The 20,188-nt window shown below is 27.4% G+C and overlaps 2 protein-coding genes across 5 annotated transcripts; one reads left to right on the top strand and one right to left on the bottom strand.

The window, feature by feature from the left end:
- The first annotated feature begins 908 nt into the window (after window positions 1–908).
- LOC105254042 (micronuclear linker histone polyprotein) lies at window positions 909–11,192 on the top strand. Of its 4 annotated transcripts, none has more exons than XM_011262496.3 (15): window positions 909–1,018; window positions 2,041–2,150; window positions 3,783–3,892; window positions 4,935–4,992; window positions 5,083–5,239; window positions 5,312–5,605; window positions 5,687–5,922; window positions 5,999–6,130; window positions 6,260–6,362; window positions 6,443–7,355; window positions 8,210–8,659; window positions 9,310–9,444; window positions 9,939–10,124; window positions 10,217–10,362; window positions 10,460–11,192. In XM_011262496.3, exons 1-15 carry the CDS (start codon window positions 985–987, stop codon window positions 10,570–10,572), a joined length of 3,177 nt encoding a protein of 1,058 aa, XP_011260798.1. In that variant the 5' UTR covers window positions 909–984; the 3' UTR covers window positions 10,573–11,192. The 4 variants fall into 4 exon arrangements, with proteins under 4 accessions (XP_011260798.1, XP_011260797.1, XP_011260800.1 ...); XM_011262495.3 differs by having other exon boundaries at window positions 8,153–8,659; XM_011262497.3 differs by having other exon boundaries at window positions 994–1,226; window positions 8,153–8,659.
- A 1,726-nt stretch (window positions 11,193–12,918) lies between these two features.
- LOC105254059 (cilia- and flagella-associated protein 47-like) lies at window positions 12,919–18,212 on the bottom strand. Its single transcript, XM_020028339.2, has 8 exons — window positions 17,856–18,212; window positions 16,856–17,014; window positions 16,460–16,673; window positions 16,044–16,262; window positions 15,280–15,476; window positions 14,852–15,077; window positions 14,428–14,589; window positions 12,919–13,172 (listed from the first exon to the last, which is right to left on the bottom strand). The coding sequence occupies exons 1-8, from the start codon at window positions 18,210–18,212 to the stop codon at window positions 13,030–13,032; spliced, it is 1,677 nt and encodes a 558-aa protein (XP_019883898.2). The 3' UTR covers window positions 12,919–13,029.
- Window positions 18,213–20,188: the final 1,976 nt, after the last annotated feature.

Raw genomic sequence — 20,188 nt, 5'->3', positions numbered from 1 at the left:
TAGATTTATGCTTACTGGCGGCACACTGTGGCTGTTGCTACAATTATTGGAAGATGAATTGGAAGCTTTCCAGCAGAAAAATATACAGGATACAGTGTCGCGCAATTATTTATTAGCAGGAATGTTTTTTAAAAATCTCAACATTTTCTATAATCAATTACGTGACACGATGTTTGTGTTAATTTTTGCAGGAAAATTCTCGTTATAGTACACAATAGCTCTCAGTAATAGTGATACAGACAGACAAGAGTATAGAATTTTCCTATGCATGTGCTGCGTAACGTTCATAATCGGTACAGGACAGCCTCGATAAAGTCAAACGCACACAAATAATTTTTTAAATCTTATAAAAATTTGTAAACATATAGAATATATATAAAATGATAGGAGCAATATATTGACAAAGTTTATAATATTTTCTATTTATATCAAAATAAAATTATGTACTCTTTTAATTTAATTAAATTTATATTTTTTTATTGAAATTATGAATTGTGCGCAAAGATATTCTGTAAGTATATTTTTTTTCTTTTTGCTGCAGTTGATACTGGTAAATAAAAAAAATTATTAAGATTTATCATTGTCATCCAAAAACTATATATATATTTTATTTTATAAAATATAGGTTTATAAAAATTATGAAAAAAGGTTTATATCGTTTTTATTTATACAATTTTTATTTTCTTCTTTTATAACAAATTTAACTATGCAAAAATATATAATGCTACAAAAGATTTAAACCGTATCTGGACTGCTTGTTACTGCGAGAATGCGTAAAAAAAATCTTATAATTCGAGAACAATAAACGTGTGTCGCAAGGCGCATGCGCAGTAGAAACGTGCAGCACACGCATGGACGTATATAAGCGGCAGGTATACGTGGGGATTGTGCATTAGTACGCGTGGTGTGGGTGCAAACTGGACAAGTCTCCAAGCAAACGTGGTAGTCACGTGTACGATTCTCGTGTATTCGCTGGTCAAAATCATGTTCGGGTCTGAAATAGTTGGTGAAAAAAGAGGTAGCGTCTTCACGATTATACTTGCGAAATATCAGTATCTGGTGCATCGCGTACGAACGGGTGTTGTTACAAACGTGAAAGTTTCGTGCTAAATTAACACGTTGGAAACACGTTAGAACGAGAGCTGCCGGCTCCGTTCCACGAGCTCGTGTTCCTCGACCGCATGACACACGCTGTTGGCGCGATAAGCGACGTCTCGATCGGCACGGTAAGCGACGACGCCAATTTCGGCAACGTCAATCTGTACCATTTCGTGACGTCGACTCGTTGCTCCAATTTTCGCCAAATACCACCGTTGATTTCTGGAGGCGTGGCGTCTGTACGCGATATGGATAAACGCCGGCTTTTCTCTCTCTCTCTCTCTCGTCCGCCCTCCTTTCTTTCTTCCCCTCTCGCTTGTTACGTGCCTGTGGCCTATACATATGCGCAGGACGCAAGCGCGCGGCGCGCGTTGACGCAGAGCTTACACGCATACGCACCCGCCTCGCACACATGCAACGAAACGCTCTCCTTGCGCGTCGACGACAGAGTCTTCGAGTTTAGGCGTTCGTTCATATCGTGTCCGGACTGTTGGCGAGTCTTTGACATTACAGTTTACGAGTTGCTAGTGTGTGTCGCATTCGGATACGATCGCGGGAGATAACGGTATCGGGCGGGCGATCGACATTCGTTGCCGCTCTTGTTCCCAGTCCCCACAGCTGGTTCGATTTGGCACGAGACGCACGAGTAGTTCTTGTTCGGTTGGCGCGACGTGGACGCGTTTATTATCGCGAAATACGCAATATTGGCGCGTACCTTGACCATTCCCACGCGCGTGTATCCGTTGGCGAAGCGAGCGGTCGATCGCTTCGAGTCGCGCACACGTGTGTCCTCCGCGTCACGCTTCTCTCCACGACCACGTTGTACATAACCTAAAACCTAAAATGAACGCGTGATCCAAGCCGCTCGAAGCGTGCCCGAATCTCTGTTTAACCGCATTAACAAACGTTCGTTAACGTCTTGGTGTGTCGTTTGTATCACAGATATATCGCAAAGTGACGAGTTTCAATTTGATTCCCATCATCGTACCATGGAAGCGGAATTATTGACAGTAGACGATTTCTTTCCCGGATTACCGATAACAATCGATCAGGTAAGATTTCATAGCCATTGAACCATTTTTTCATCACTACCTCTCGCACGCAAATAATAGTCGAAGATGATGACTATATTTTATTTTTTTGAACAACATGAGAAATTCTGTTATCGAGAGATACGATTGGGAAAGATACTAGACTATTTTTAGAGATAATTATACATATGTTTTAAGTAAGATTATCTTTACAAAGAAGAGATGAGGGTTTTATTTACTTAGTATATCGGATAAAAGTTGAATCATGTATACATATTAACATATATATTTAACATGTATATTTAACATGTATATATTTTGATATAATTTTAATAAGTATTTTTTTATCGTATCATAAAAACATTTTTTATCTAAGATAGAAAATTAATAAAGTGAGATTTATATTCCCGCGATTATAGATGTAGATTTGCACGTGGAAAGAATAGTTTACGCTTACAAAAATATTCGAAAAATATAAGAAGCTTAGAACATTAGAACATAGTAAACAAACAAAAAAAGTTTCGCGAAAAGAGAAGCGCGAAATTATATACAGTAGAAAAGAAACAAAGAGGTTTTCGTGATGCGATTGTTTAGCTACCTATAAAATTTAATTCTTTTATGTAGTTAAAGTATGTTTTTATATTATATGTTATTTATATGTTTCAATATTAAAATTATTTTATCTAGTAAAATGTAATATAATTATGTGCTTATTTAAATATTTGGATATTAATATGATTGTCAAATCTATGAAGGATATATTCTCTGATAAAGAATTTCTCAAAGCATGATATCATTAAAAATAATAAATTAATATTGGAATTTGTTTCGAAGTATCGACTGATAGGTAAGAGAGGTCGTAAAGCACCCTTGATGCATAGATTCATTCGGAAATTCATTCACATGTTAGTCATAAAAACTTTCTAAAAACTTTCTAAAAACGTCAGAAAATATAGTCTTCTAGCGGAAAATAAAAGAATAAGGGTGAGCGCGTATTGTGCGATTGAAGGACATCGGAAAGAAAAAGACTCCCAAAAGAAAAATTTCCCCTATCGGAGACTGGATTGTAATATCTCTGTAATACATGTAGAGTCATAATAAATACACTTTCTTGATATAATTGAGATTCGTTATCGATTAAGCTTATTAAGAATTCAATTGGCATAGCTATTATTAATATTCGATTATTTAATTATAAAAGACACTTGTAATTTTGCGACTCGCGTGCTCTATATCGATACACGATGCTTCGTTGTTATTACGTACGATGTTAGCACGTGTTAAAATTGTTGCGGACAGTTCAGAATAAGAAATATATCGCAAAAAATATACAAATTTCTATTTTCAATTAATCACATATTTTTCATTATTATTTACAATATTTGGTAATAATTATTTAACTGTTCGTTTGAAAAACTCAATTGATTATAATAAATATTATATAAACGAAGTTTAATTAAACTCCAACAAATGTAAATAAGTTTAATAATAATAAAGCAAAATTTTAAAAAAATGTTTGATTTATTACAGTCAAAAAATGAAAATAATTAAAAATTGAGAGACAAATTGAATAATAAGTAAAAAAGCTGATGTATATTTTGAATATTGCGAATAATAAATGCTTTTTTACATTATGAAAACATTTATTTACAGGGTTTAACGGAAATGCCTCAAGAATCGTTAATCAATATTATTGCAAATGATTATGGTGTGGATACATCTCAGCCCATTATTAGCTCCATTTGGAACGACAATGAATGGAAGTAGGTGCATTATTCTTATTTAATGTTATACATGGGCGATTTATTTTAAATGCGACAATGGATTGGTTACAAAATGAAGTATTTTGTAAAAAATGTCTTAAGCAAAAAAAGACATTTTCTGAAAAATATCTCGTTTTCTACGAATACGTATCTATATATACGTACGTATCTTTCTCGAAATCAACCAATTTTTTTAATGCAACTATATATACCAGAAGGAAAGAAGGGGGGAGAGGGAAAGGGGGAGAGAGAGAGAGAAGGAGAGCAATAGAGAGATTTTTGTTACATGTAATTTTTATAATTTTTATATTCTACACATAAAAGTATTAATATAATAATATTAAATAATAATATGAAGATGTCATATCATATGTTACAAAATTAATAATTTACAAGGTATTTTATAATTTGTTCTGATATATTTTATAAAATATATAATATCTTATAAAGAAGTGTAAACTTGTAAATAATTCTGAAATGTTAATACTTTTACATATAGAATAATGAGATGTGTATATAATAATTTTAATAAATAAATATATATATATATATATATATATATATATATATGAAAAACATATATGATTGTATTAAAACACTGTGTAAAAACTTTTACATTACTTGTACACAACATTAATAAGTGCAATATTGTTCTTTTGTAAGAATATGATTATCAATCAATTCTATATATTGATTGTTCTACCATAATTTTTGCGAATATTTTAGTGAACTAGAATAAATATTTACAGAATGTTTCTCAAATTTTATATCACATTTTTTACACACACATACACACACACATACATATATACATATAAAAATAATTTAATTATGAAATTTAATTATAAAATATCTTATAAACTATTAGTATATTAGTTTTAATAATCGGATTTTAATACTTTTATGTGCAAGATGAATAGTAGAATCGATATGTGTATTATATTAGGAAAAGCCCTTTTATTTAAAAGATAATCTTATAATTTTAATAAATAAAAAACAAGATATTATAAAAGTTATTAAAATAATTATTTTTTAAACATAGAGCAGATACAGATGCAGCATTTTCAAAGTTTTTCACAACGGGCCCGAATTATATGCAGGTTATAAATTTTTTTCTTTATAATTAATTTATATTTTGAATTACATTGCTTGAAATTTTATGCAATAAGAATACTTTTTTTAATTTTTAGTTAGTAGAGTTTGAAGAATTCAAGGATGTTGTAGATATGAGTTTATGTGATACAAAACATACATGGAATAACATGTATGAAGGAGAGATTGCAAATTTACCGCAAGAGGTAAATCTGGGTCCTGACTTAAAATTAGAGGAAGAAGAACAAAAAACAGGTTTGTTATCAGTAATTGTTGTATTTTTTTCTTATTGTCCTTTTTTTTATGCAAAATGCATTTTTTTTATAGTCAATTTTACGAGAAAAGACGGGAAAAAAGATATCTTTGAAATGATGCATTTTCCAATGGAAATTATAAAGACTGAAACTACAAAAGAAATAAAGGAAGAAAAAGTTAATGACTCAATCATTTTATCTAAATTAGTTCAAGAAACACGTGAGTTTGAAAGAAAAGATGCAAATACTGCGAAAAAAAGTCGAAATATAAAAGGAAAAAGAAAAAAAAGGGATGTAATTATAAAAGATAAGCAAGAGGAGCAAGAGGATTGTATAGATGTTGAAACTATATCAGATGAAGTACCAGGTAATGGATTGATATACAAATATACAGATATATAAAACTTTTTGCTAAAGATGAAGTTCATTAAGAATTATTTTCTGTTAGTATTGGAAGCTGTTGACGTAAAGAGTTTGTTAGAACAATTTGAAGCTTCTGAAAAGAATCCGCGTAATAAGTCTGTTACTAAAAATAATTTCCTATCTGGCACAAAATTGAACACAATGCAACAAATGACTCAAGAATACCAAAGTCAAGTATTAAAGAAGCCTTCTTCAAAAGTTTGTAATCAACATACGAATATACCAGATTCAGTGTCAAAAGAAGTAATTGATAGGATAAAGGTGATTATTTTAGTAAATAGTCCATTATGATGATATGTAAACAAGTTGATACAAATTTATTCTGATCTTGTTTTAGGCCTCAGGACGTAAAAGAACTATTTCAATAATACCTGCTATGCCAAATGTACAGAATAAAAATCGTAGTAGTAATAATACACGAATACAAGATGCTGGTGCTACGTTAGCTCATAATAAAGTTTTAAAACAAGTAAGTTCTAAACTTCATTACTATATGCGATATTATATATTTGCATCTAAAATACATATAGTTTGAATAGCAATTGCTTGTTGTAAATTTTTAATGTATAATGATTAATTAACCATAATACTATTTTAGGTAACAAACAATGCTAAGAATAAGACAACAGATGGTACTTTAGTACAATTGGATCATGATTATTGTTATAATGGCTTTGTTACTAGGAGCTGTGATAGCAGTAGTAAGTATGATTCATAGGATAGTAATAATGAAGAAATTATCCTAATGAAAGACAATAAACTTGTCAATTTTTTTATGCAGAACTCACAAAACATACATCTGTATTAAAATCAAGTCAGAATAAGGAAATGACAAAATGTGGCAAAATCATAGAATGTCATAACAATAGTAACTCGAAGAAAGACAACAATTTGGAATCGGCTGATATATGTGATACAAATAAACTAGCAGGTTTTACTTTATTGAATGGACAAACACATAAAATTAATGAAAATAGACTCGAAAGTGATCAAAAGGACTGTCAAGAGAAGATTTGTTTGGAACAGTCTTGTGTCTCAAATGATTCATTGGCCAATAAACCTAAGAGTGCGAAAGTTTCAAGCAAATCTTCTGATAAAGATTCTCCTGTGTATTTAATTCGCTCGGTTTTAGCTCAAAATATTTTACGATCGAGAAATGATTTGTCTAAGAATACTTTGCCATTGAGTGCTCCAATGCAAATGATTTCCGTATTAAAGAAACCACCAAATGCACAATCACTATTAAAAAGTAATTCTGATGAAAATATAGTGACTACTATAAACAGTTTAAATAATGAGATACAGAATGTAATTGTACAAAATACTCAAGATTTAGCTTCAGGCGAACAAGCGAAGAAACCACCGTTTCGTAAAAAATTAAATTTGGCGGAATATCGAAATAGGAGAGATCAAAATCGTAGCGACAATAGTAGAACAAGTTCTCCAATACAGCCCATGACATTGTTGTATGTTCACCACGCTTCCACTACAACAGAACCAATTAAAAATGATTCTGGAGATCCAATTTGGTCAGAAAGGGAAATTGTTTCAATATTGAAACCTAAGTCGGATATAAATGAAGAGAAAAACAAATCAAAACCACTTATGTGCGATATAGAAATACAGACATATGAAACGGTGTTTGAATTTACTAAAAGATCATTGGTGGATTCTGCAGAGAAAAATGATAAGAGGTAATACATCAAATATCATTTATTACACGGTTCCATAAGGAACAAATAAAAATCTATGCATACAAGCTCACTTCTCGTAGCTTTTTTAATGCTATAATTTTGGCTTCCAAATTTTTCTGATATTATAAATTACGATGCAGTTTTGAGAAATTTGCAATTAAAGTTGCAAATACAACAAATATGACAAAATTCATTAAAATAGCATTTTTTTGCAACTTTAACTGCAAGTTTTTCAAAATTTGTATTGTAAAGCAATTTGAAAATCAAGATCATAATCATACATATAGAAAATGACTAGTCTTATACTTTTGTAACTATGAAGTGTTATATAATAATAAATTTATTAATACAATTTATTATTATATAACACTTCATAGTTACGATATTTCAAATATTTTTCACTATGAATTGTTTAAATGAATTTCTGTAACAATAATAATAATAATAATAATAATAATAATAATAATAATAATAATAATAATAATAAACTTATTAATACAGTTCAACCTGATTAAAGATTAGTAGTTTTGCTAATTAAAACTGTAAAAAATATTGCTAATTAAAACTGTAAAAAATATTTTATAGAATATAGATAATTAGATGATAATATAAGATATTAGAATATAGATAATTAGATGATAATATAAGCAATAATAATTATATGTGCCTTTTGGAAAAGACTTTTTGAAAATTAATCAATCTTAATATGTGTATATTTCTTTTTTTTTATCATTTTGTAAAACAGCTTATTGTAAAACCTTTTAAACTTCCTTCTGATGTGCAATATCACATTACAGAGAACAAAATATAAAGGACGTAAAACAAAGATCCTATAGAAAGAATGAATTTCGTAGGAGATCGAGTCGATCCAGATCGAAAAGTAGAAAGCTAAGCAGAAGCAGAAGCCGGAGTAGAAGTAGGAACCGTAGAAGACGGAGTAGAAGCAGAAACAGAAACAGAAGTAGGAGCGAAAGCCGAAACAGAAGCAGGAGTAGAAGAAGCAAAAGTAGAAGTAGAAGTAGGAACAGGAGCCGAAGCAGAAGTAGAAGTAGAAATAGGAGTCAAAATAGAAACAAGAGTATGAAAAATGACAGTAGAAGCAGAAGCAGGAGTAGATCTCGCAGATGCAGCCAACGAAGAATTCGATCCCGTCGACGCAGTTCCGTTAGCTCAACCAGCAGTTGGTCGTCACAGTCACGCTCATATACGACATCTACCAGATCACGATACTCTCGCTCGCGTTCCAGATCATCCCGATCCCGATCTAGATCTAGATCTTTTTCGCGAGATTCTAGCTGTTCAAGGTGAGAAGAAGTACATAATGTGATGCGGATTAATTTATTTAGTCTATTATTAGAACGATTTTTAAATATCTAAAAACTGCACTATTTATTCACAATTATTTTACACAATTTCTCATTTATATTTTTAATTTTAATGACAGATAGATTTAATGAATTTGATTCGTTAATATTGTGTATCATGAAAATGAAAACGAAAAACTTTAAATCAAAATTTTGTTAAAACAAAACTTTTCTCCTGAAAATTTAAGCTGAAGAATTTAATTTGTTATTTATTTGCCTCTCTACGGTTTTATTTGCAAGAATTTTTTCATTTGTAGTTCTAATATCATTTTTGTACATTATATGTATATATTATATATTTTTGTACATTATATATATATATATATATATATATATACACATATACATAGAGAGAGAGAGAGAGAGAGAGAGAGAGAGATAAAATTTCGGCTCTTATTAAATTCATAAAAATCTCTTATTAAAATTAAAGTAGGAGAAATTTGTGTAAGCTAAATATTCTTTAGTTATTACATGTGCCAGACAAAATTGTATAATACAAAACTGAAATGTAAATATATTTAGCTCGCAAATAGATTAGATTAGGTCAAGGGAATAATATTTAAAATTTTCAAAAAAAATGTTATTGATAGGTCTTCCTCTTACACGAATTATGGAAGAAGTAGATGGTCTAATTATCGGAGGAAAGGCAGCAGTGATCGCGAAAGAAGTTATGATAGATATAAAAGACATTCCTTCGATAACCGTCGTAATTACAAAAATTGGAGGTAAAATACGTTTTTTGAGATAAGTAGATTTAAAAATGAAAATCTAGAATATTCGTATTGTAATATTTATAATAATAGAATATTAATTTAGCATATTTTTTACATCATTATTTATTTTATAAATCATATTTGATTAGAAGCGTTACTGTAGTGTTGAAAAGTTTATTTTTAAACTATTTCCAAACTATTCCATTTCAAAAAATTGAAAATAAAAACATATTTAAAAAAAATAACTTCTAAAATTTTTTTAAATATCTTTTTCAAAGCTAGATTATGAAAATGTAGAATATTAGCATACATGCATTTTAGAAGATTTTATGTAGCTAGTAATTATTTCGATTATGTATAATTCAGTGAAAATAATTAATATGTGACACTAATGAATAATCGTGCAAATTTAAAACCTAATATTATTATAGCAATGCGAATACATATAGGTAAGGAAATAATCAGACAATTTTGTTTGATTAAAGACTTATGATTTGTTATTATAGATCGCCTGTACACTCTTACTGTAAATCCTACAATTGGTACAATAGAGAAAAGCAGAAACAAGTGGAGGAACGAAGAGTGATATATGTGGGACGTTTAGATGAAAATATTACCAAAGCTGATTTGCGCAGAAGATTTGAGGTTTTTGGACCTGTTGCAGATATCAGTGTACATTTCCGTGAGCATGGGTATGTATTTATTAATCGGTTTTTATATTTTTTTATAATAATACTTTCTCGAATGTGTTATATATTATTATATATTATACATTATATTTCAGCGATAATTATGGTTTCGTCACTTTTGTATACAAAAATGATGCATATGCGGCTATAGAGCACGGTAATGATGATCCATCTCTACCTACATATGATTTAAGCTTTGGTGGTCGTAGGGCATTTTGCAAGTACAAATATTCAGATCTTGGTAAGAAAAAAAATACATATGCATATATGCACACCTATATAGATGTTTTATTATCTTTAACTTAAAAATTATAGTGAATATACTTTTTTTTATATAGATGATACAGCAAGTAGCTCACCTATTAGCAAATCATCTCAAGCAAATGAAGAAGACACTTTCGATTTTCTTTTGGAGGAAGCAAAAGCTAAACTGCGGAAAAGAAAAGTTTGACATATGTACTGTCTAATAGTTATAAATATAACTTAAATGAGATAGTATATAAATGAATTATTGAAATATATCAAAGGAAAAGAGACATTTTTATTTATACAGACATGCACATGAAACAGTGCATTCTACCGCTGTCCTTTTACCATAAGAAATAGAAAATATTAGAAATACACAAATATCCGGCCGATCGAAAGATTTGGTTTGAATTTTTTATTGTAAATGCGCGGAATATTTGTTACCTCGGTTTTATCCGAATCTTATCCAATTTTTCGAAAGAAACCATGACTTATCAGTTTTCCTGTGATTATATTTCGATTATAAATAAAATCTGGTTGATCGAAAATATGTAAGATAATTGAATTTAGCAAGTATGATAAGCTTGATAAGAATAATCAAATTCAAATTGACTTGACTAGTGTCCACATGTTCCTAGCAAATGTAATGATACGATGAAAGGCACTACTTGCCTTAATGTAGATAAATAATATCTTTCAAGTCAAAAGTATGATTGATAAAAGAGGAATGGATTTATATCAAAAATAAATTTACTTTGAACTTGCAGTAATGGTAATATCTTTATGAAAATTAAAAAATTCACAGCTAGAATATTTTTTTATAAATTCTTTGACTTTTATACTGAAATTATTTATATATTGCTTGTCTTATAGTCGATGTATTTTGTAATCATTTCAAGCATGGAATACTGCATCGTTATATATGCATTATGTTTATTTTTTCATCCTTCTTTTTATTATCCAAAAATTAATTAAAATATCATCATTATGCATATCAGAATTATAGTTTGCCATTTATTCAGTCGTGACTCAATTTTTTATTCAATTAAATGATAATAAATAGGAGAACTAGATAATACATTAAATTTTACGCATCTAAGTTTGTAATATATTCAGTGACAGAATTTTTATGTTAAAAAATATAGTTTTATATATTTAAGACTCAATTTCTTCTTTTTTACTTTTACATGTCGATTAAAAACAGATTTTTTTTAAGAAAATAAAAGTGTTTATAAAGAAAGTGTAGAAATGAAATGTAAGTTAATCAGCGAACATCATAATTATATAATATATGATTTTTAATATACATCTATTAAACTGAGAGACCATAATAGTTGTGTACATATGCATGAAAATTTAATTAAAAAATATTAATAAATACTCTTATTAATAACACTCTGTTTATTATGAAAAATTTTTTAAGTTTTTTTAACTAAAGATTATTTCATTAAATTATTTTATTTTTATCGGAAAATCTGTTTTTAATTTTGAAATATCTTATAAAATCGTATTTAAATAAAGCATAATATATATAATATATATAATAAAGCATAATATATATAATTTTATATATATATATATATATATATATATATATATATATATATATTATAATGTACATTGCATGTGTACATGCATAAAAATTTATGGTTTGATTAATTACACGGCTTTATCATATTTGAAGATTGATTAAAAATAAATTTTTTTAAATAAAAATAAAACAATTCAAGTTTTACTCTTATTTCAGTCATTAACTTTTTTTTTGTATAAATAGGATTTTGTTAATGTTACCTTTTAATTAAACAAATATATGTATACATATATGTCTGTATAATTATTTTTATTATCTTAAGAAAGATATATTAAAATGTATATATGCACATGTATATATACGATTTTTGATATATTTATTAAGTTAGTGTGTGTTTTAAGTTGAAGTTATATCTATGTTATATTGTAATTATGATTTATATTGCTTCTTAATTCATATTTTTCTTATTCTTTCTTTATAAACACAATTCTAAATTTTTTATATTGAAAAGTGAATTCAAAAATATAACTGAATAAATTATTCTTCATTAATTTATATATAAAAATCGAAAAAAGCTCTAATAAACAATAATAAAAACGGATTAATAAATTAACAAGAGCCAAGATATAGAAGATAGAAGAACCTAATAATCTAATAATAATTATTTTTAAAATATTTCTTTGATTATTCATATATATACGTTCCGAGCTCTTCAAATTCACTTTAAAATAATTGTCAATAAATGATTATATCGTACAAGAGAATAGATAACATTACAAGAATAATTATCAATAAAAATACATAATATTAAAAAATATTCGTTTTTGCAGCAAAATATGGCAACTTTTCTATCTATTCTATTAGAAACAAAAGTTCCAGAAGCTTTTGTGTATTTGTAATGTTATTGTATTTTCGTTATTAGTTATTCTCGTGACACACATCTACTCGTTTGTATATCATATAATAATTTATTAATAGTTACTAAAAATTATCCAAAAAAAGATCAAATACATATCTAGATAAAGAAATTTTTTGAAATGATTCTTCAGTTCTGTTTCTTGACTGTCAGCCCGTTTTCTTATTTGTTTCTATTCAATCGATACACAATTATATATTAACGATGACTTGCCTTTATGATTGTAAGCATACAATGGTATATATTCGAAATTCTTTGCCATCTAGAGATGTAAGAGAAATAGTTGTTTCATACATTGGAGACATCGTTGGCAGAACATGTATGCTCATCGGAACTTGCTGATAGGATGGTCTTACATCTATAAATTTGTATGTGTGTGTGTGTATACATATGTGTATGTATATATGTGTGTGTATATATATATATATATATATATATATATATACACACACACACACACACACACACACATATGTATATGTATATTAGAAAGCTATATACATAGAATTTTTACTATTTATGATATTATATAATATAAAGTTTTTTAATTCTTTAAATATTCCTTAATGCAGATAAAAATAAATATTTTTTAAATTTAATAAATTTAGAATAATTTAATCCCGTTTAAAACTTTTGTTTATTTTGGAATTATATAGTTATTAACAAAATTTAATTATTTAAGATAATATAAAAATTTTATATTATCTTAAATAATTAAATTTTGTTAATAACTATATATATATATATATATATATATATATATATATATATGTTTGTCTATATAGTTATAATTTTATATATACCCAGATAGCCAAGCTTGATATGACATATTCAGCAAACAAATGCATCGCATGTATTATTATATATTTGCAATATACTTGCTGACATAGAATACGTTACGAATGCAGCTATATGTCTGCTTCTGTATGCAAATAATTAACGAAGCAAATGGTCTGCAATATTGGTATATTACGTTGTCTACAACATGTCAGCAATATGTTGACACGTTGCAATTAATTTGTTGTTATTAGCACATGAATTCACGTGAATTCCACGTAACAGACATAATGCTGTCTCACCTTGTCTCTAGTTTGTTAAAATTAGTTGCTTCAATAATTATTGGCAACATGACAGCAACCTCATTGCATTTGGCTATCTGGGTATATATATAATTATAACTATATAGACAAACATACATACGCGTATCATTGTTTATAGATTGATGAAAATGTAATGAAGAAATTAACTGTTTCCTTTGCTTGTGTTTTTTAAAAAAATTTGCGATTAGATTATGAGATGTATAGCCCAGAATTATATATAACGCATCATATACAAAAATATTAGATTTTTAATAATAGTTTTAACAATATTTAATATAATCGAAATTAGATTAAATAAATATTTTAATCAAAAGTTCTGGACAAGCTATGATAGCGTCTTGGCTTGATTATGTAATGACTTTTAATTTTTATGTACTTGGCATCGCGACGCTATCGCTCGTTTAATTTTCATATTTTTAAAAATAACCAATACAATTAGGTACATATATCTTTTTTTTAGATGTATAATCTGGTGCACAATATAAAGAATACAACTAAAATGTTAAATCTTACCTTGTATAGTGAAAAATTCTGGTACAACAAGAGGACTCGATTTGTCTGAAATTGTGACTTTATATGTGACTGCGGTATTAAAGATATGAATAAATTCCAAAGTCGCAGAATCGATATCATTTCCCATCAACCATCGTATTAAATGTAGTTCGATATATGTACCTGATCGACAAAAGGAAGAAAAAAATGTAACAATAATAAGAATGTGATAATATGCGATACAGTTGCAGATGTAAATACAACACAAAGAAGACAAAGACGTCTAAAGGATGACAACACGTGCTTAAGTTTTTAAACGTCTATTAGGAACACAAATGATATCTGAGAATAAATATATGTATAAAAAATATAAAGATCCATCAAATATGTGTTTTAAGATCTTTTAAATATTATGTATTATATGATTTATATTAGTATAGCATACCTAAGTATTTAGACCAGAATTGACATTCTTTTGATTCAAGAGTTTTTTGAAACATTTCAGCAACACATTTCCAGAGCTGAATGTTTCGCGATGGTATAAGTATGTTAATGTTAAACGGACAAATATCTTTTATGTAACTTTGCTGACTTGAGCAAACACATTCTCCTTGATTCATCCACTCGACAACGATGTTATCGTTGATTGATGCTTGCCAAACTGAATTTATCTGTGATAATTAATGACTTGCGGATAATTTTATAAGGCATTGATCGAGTTTTTAATTCATTTTGATTATGAAATATCAAATATATTTATATTTAATCTATAGCTTATATAATAAATTTTGATTTGTTGATATTTACAGACAATTTATTTAATTTTTATCATAATATGCGATTTATAATTAATCATATTTTTTGAACACTTACTTGAATAATGAAGTCACCAGTCTTTGCTTGAAAAATCAACCAAAATGTTCGTTGTTCAGGCACAATGCACGCTACACTGATCGATAAAAGCACTTCTGATATACCTTCAGCGACGATTATCGATTTCTGATTCAAGAAAAGCCTTCTCGGTATTTTTTTAGCACGCAATTCACACCACTGTACCATTTTTAGGATTGCTAAAAATATTCAATTTTTGATTATGATGAATAGCTACATATATAATTTTATATAAAATAAAAATATAATAAATCAATTTGAGATATGACAATCATAGAAGTATTACAAAATTATATATATGACACTAAATAAATCTTGATTAATTCAAATTAGAGAATTGTTATTTTCTTTTGCAATTCAGAATCAAATAATAGTTGTCATATTATATTATAATCTTTTTACGGTAAAGTATAATTAAAATTAATTATAGGGTAAAATTTTATTTATTTGCATTGTTTAAAATTTATTTTGACAATTTTTTTTACTTTTTCAAAGCAGTTGATGCTATAAAGCATGTCTATAGGAACTTTTAGGTATTATTATTACGTATTAAATATTGTAAAAATTTGAAATAAATTTGCACACACATAAGACAAGTTTTTGAACTAGAGAAATTTTGATAATATATTTCATATTATATATATATATATATATATATATATATATATATATATACATACACGATAATCACAAAGTAAACTTTGAAAATCTTTGATGATAATATTCAAGGATTCTTATTATCTTACAGAGATGACTTGGTCGTTCTTCTGTCATCCATATATCGTATTCTGCTGCATTCCGATAGGGTATATTGATTTTCAAACTTGTATCAATAATTTCATAGAGCTTACTTTGTATAGTGTATTTGTTAGAAATTTCTAAATTATCGATATAACCCTCTAAAATAATAGTTTGATTTCTTCCGAAATATGGTCCAACACCATATCCACAAAATAACAAGTACGCTATATGTGAAAATTTAAATATCTTTCTAAATCAATTTTAGATAATTTGCAGATTCGATCGATAATAAATATTTTGTTCAAGTTAGCTGAATGTCAAAAGCAAAAGATATTTAGATGATTTAATTAATAAAACGCACGTATTCTGTAATCCCTAAAAGAATTAGATACAAACATTATTTAAAAAATTTATGTTTTACCTCTACATTTTTTTATTTTTCTGGCGTGAAATTGTATCTGTATTTGACCACTACCGTGCGCGTTCAAACGTAAAATTGACACGGGCTTTAAAATGGTGAAAAAATGATTGATATTGTTTACAAACGAAAGTAAATAATTTACAGTGTTGTCTGTTGGATTCGAAATATTGAACCGTTTCGTTACGGTGTGGGATAGTGAACAGTTAAATTTAATCTGTAATAAAATGATAATGACACAAGCAAGTATAACAGTTGCGATGCTTTAGTAGTAGTTTTATATATATATGAGACTGTATACATTTCAATATTTAAAAATCTCTCATATTTGAAAAGTATCGAGGTATAAAATAATATATTAAATTAATTATTACTATGAATTATATGTGTATATAAAACCTTGGCACGAGGCATATATGTTGGTAGTATTTGAAAAAGATAAACGACCAGCATTAACATTTGCACTTGATTCGGATTAACTAGTTGCATCGGAGTAATCATAAACCCAAGGCGTATTTTTCTCCAAGCAGTAATCAAACAAATAGCATTGTGTAATGCCTATGAAAAATATATACATATGAAATTTCATAAAAATCATATAATATGTACATATATACATATATACATATAAGATTATGTTATAATTAAAGATTGATTAAAGACTGAAGATTGTTCAACCTTAATTGTAATGGACAAAACCATGAATATTAACATGTTTCCCTTTAGAATAAAAATTCAAAATAAAATATAGGTTCGCAAATGCTTTTTTTCTGAATTATTGATGTTTGTCCTAAATATGTTATATTTGATATATAATAATTAATGTTAAATATAATATAATGTATGATTTTATCCGTAAAATAAAATTGACGTCCTAGTAATGTTTTAGCTAATTGAAATTAAATAATAAATGTGCTAGAAATTTTGAGTCGTGCTTGGGCGTAGACATTGCAAGACTTGCATCAGAAGCAAAGTTATACATATTTTCAATACATAATTTAAATTTTTAGAGATATTCACATTTCTACACACACAATTATATAACATATCTATAATAAAGCAAAGCTTTTTAAAATCAGATGACGATAAATATTATTTGTTCATGCAATCTATGTAGCATTTCTCTGGAAGATTTAGACATTCTAGAAGACAATAAACATAAATAATCCAGAAAGTTAATCCAGTTAATTATTTATAGATTTTTATTTTAAAGATTTACGAAACTCGTAGTTTTGCTCAATTTTTGTAATACAAAATAAAAAACTAATAAAATAACATTAAATATACAGTAAAAAAATTTAAGAGAATTATAAAAATATAATTTTAAAAAATTTTTTAAGTTTAACAATATATGCTGTTGTTATCATCAAATTTAAAGCGATCATTATTTATTAATTACCTCTCTTTTGTCCCTCGGACAAATATATATATTACCAAAGTATTCGTTGATTAGAAATGGACAGTAGGTTGCGGTAACGGCGATTAGCACTAAGCTATCTGATAAATCACGATGAAAATTTTGGATCACGCGGTATTCGGCTATATCCTGCTTCTCTTGCGGATTCAAGATTACACGCCGATCGGTCATCCAATCTCGCATACGTTGTTGCTCGTAATGATATTGCAGCCAAGACAATAGAAACCTTTCTTCCGGACAACGATTATTTAACGTAGGTTTACTACTCGGCAAATTCACGATATTCCATATGATTTTTTTATGAAGTTCGTATTGTTCCGACAAGTTGTAGATAAACATGATTAGAAATAATTGTAAATTATTATACATGAAAGTGTAACGTAAGATAATGAACCTGGATGTAGATGATACTATTGATTCCCAATTTATTGTGGGCCTTTTTGAGGAACGCGTTGCAAAGAACGATAACTTGCAGAATTTATGATCGTGTATTCCGCGAAATACAAAACATTTATATGTTTGTAAAATTACGTCCAACCAATATTGCTTGTTTCGTGATTCAAATAATTGTCGAGATAATTGTTCGCATTGTATTTCAGTATGATTCGTATCGGAAGATTTCCTTCTATGTATCTGTAATGTATTATTATGTAATATATAGTACAGTTAATTGCACAGCTTTTCATATATAATAGAAACAATTTTAAATAAATCTTTACATATATTCTTTTAATGATAAAATTTTATCATGATTATAATATAATAATGGGTTAAATTTTATCATAATAATATAAATATGTACTATTAAAGTATATATAAATAAAGATATATATAAATATATACTGGATAAAGAGTTTACTCACATTACTTTGTATAATGTCAATGCTAATTATGTAATCGTTGTAATTTAGGAGATATTGGGCCGAGACATGAATTAAATACGCTCCTCGAGATAGAAGAAAATCGAGCATTTTATCATACAACTGGAGGATATGATTTATTCTCTCGATGTCATTTTCAGGTAACGGTTGATTCAATCTTGAATAAGAAAGTACAATAATATATCTGAGAAAATATGCATATGCATCGAATACCGTATATATATATATATATATATATATATATATATATATATATATATATATTGCTGCATTACAATTCTCCCAAATAATTGCGAACGTCTGATCCTGCGAGTAATTCGAGTATGTTGATAAATGACGGTATAGTTGTGTTACTTTTCCATTTAGAACGTCTCATACATGATATTTTTTTAAAGCAAAAGTTTGAAAAAGCTGCCGTAATCCCATGAGAGATGTTTGGATAGAAATGAAATTTTAATGGGCCTGAATATAGCCATTCCTCTACAATTGTCATTATTTCCTGTATATATTTTTCGCAATCACTAAAATAAATAAATTTAAATATAAATATCTTATACGAGATATTTATGAAACATGTTGTTTTATTTTAATATCATGATATTTTATTTAAACAAATATGTTGAATTCATCTCGTAAGAATTTTCATAAGAATTTTAAAAGACTTTAAATTAATGATTTTTAGAATATTACCAGAAATATATAAAAAAGAGAAATTCAAATATACATATAAATATACATATATGCTATAAATACTATATATATTACAAATATATATTATATATATATATATATATATATATATATATATATATATACTATAAAAATAGTAAAACAGAATAAACTATTTATTTACTCTTCATTATCTTATTCTGTGCATTAATATTTTTCTTACTAAATAATTTCAAATAATTGTATTAAAATTAATTAGTAATTAATTCTTTTGGTTTTTAATCATTAGAGTAAGTAAATTTAATTTTATTGCACTTAAGCTTGAGAAAAAAATTTTAAAATTTCATTTATAAGCTTTTAAGTTAAACAAGTTACTCTAATTATAATTTAGTTTGTTTTAAGTTCTCAAAATGTGTAGATGTGAATATAATCTTTGTACTTTTCGAAATTTACTTATTTTGATCGTTGATGGGATAATGAAGATGCGATAATCCTTCGGGATCCTTGATTTTACTCGCTCCGAAGTCGATAGGAAACGCAGAATGTCTTTTATGAATTGATATTTCTTCATCACATCTCTCATTATCATCTATTGCCCGTTTTCCATTTGCTTGCAAATTATTCATTCTATCATTACTAGTGTTTATTTCTTCGTATCTATGCAACTTTGTGTTTATTATTTTTTTAACGAAACTTTTACTTTGATTATCAAAATGAGAAATAACGCTGGATCTTGGTCCGAAAAATTCACTCTAAATTTTAAGC

Source organism: Camponotus floridanus, unplaced genomic scaffold (assembly GCF_003227725.1).
Source record: "Camponotus floridanus strain SB8 unplaced genomic scaffold, Cflo_v7.5 scaffold5, whole genome shotgun sequence".
Lineage (NCBI taxonomy): Eukaryota > Metazoa > Arthropoda > Insecta > Hymenoptera > Formicidae > Camponotus > Camponotus floridanus.
The sequence above is the reverse complement of the archived record's forward strand: the minus strand, read 5'-3'. Positions and strand labels throughout refer to the sequence as shown.

Coding starts and splice junctions, on each gene's coding strand:
- LOC105254042 (XM_011262495.3), top strand. CDS start 985: ATGTTCGGGTCTGAAATAGTTGGTGAAAAAAGAG. Junction 5,240..5,311: donor GGAAGAAGAACAAAAAACAG/GTTTGTTATCAG, acceptor TTTTTTTTATAG/TCAATTTTACGAGAAAAGAC. Junction 7,356..8,152: donor GCAGAGAAAAATGATAAGAG/GTAATACATCAA, acceptor ATCACATTACAG/AGAACAAAATATAAAGGACG.
- LOC105254059 (XM_020028339.2), bottom strand. CDS start 18,212: ATGTTTATCTACAACTTGTCGGAACAATACGAACTTCATAAAAAAATC. Junction 16,674..16,855: donor CATATATGCCTCGTGCCAAG/GTTTTATATACA, acceptor ATTTTATTACAG/ATTAAATTTAACTGTTCACT. Junction 14,590..14,851: donor ATTCTGGTCTAAATACTTAG/GTATGCTATACT, acceptor TTTGTCGATCAG/GTACATATATCGAACTACAT.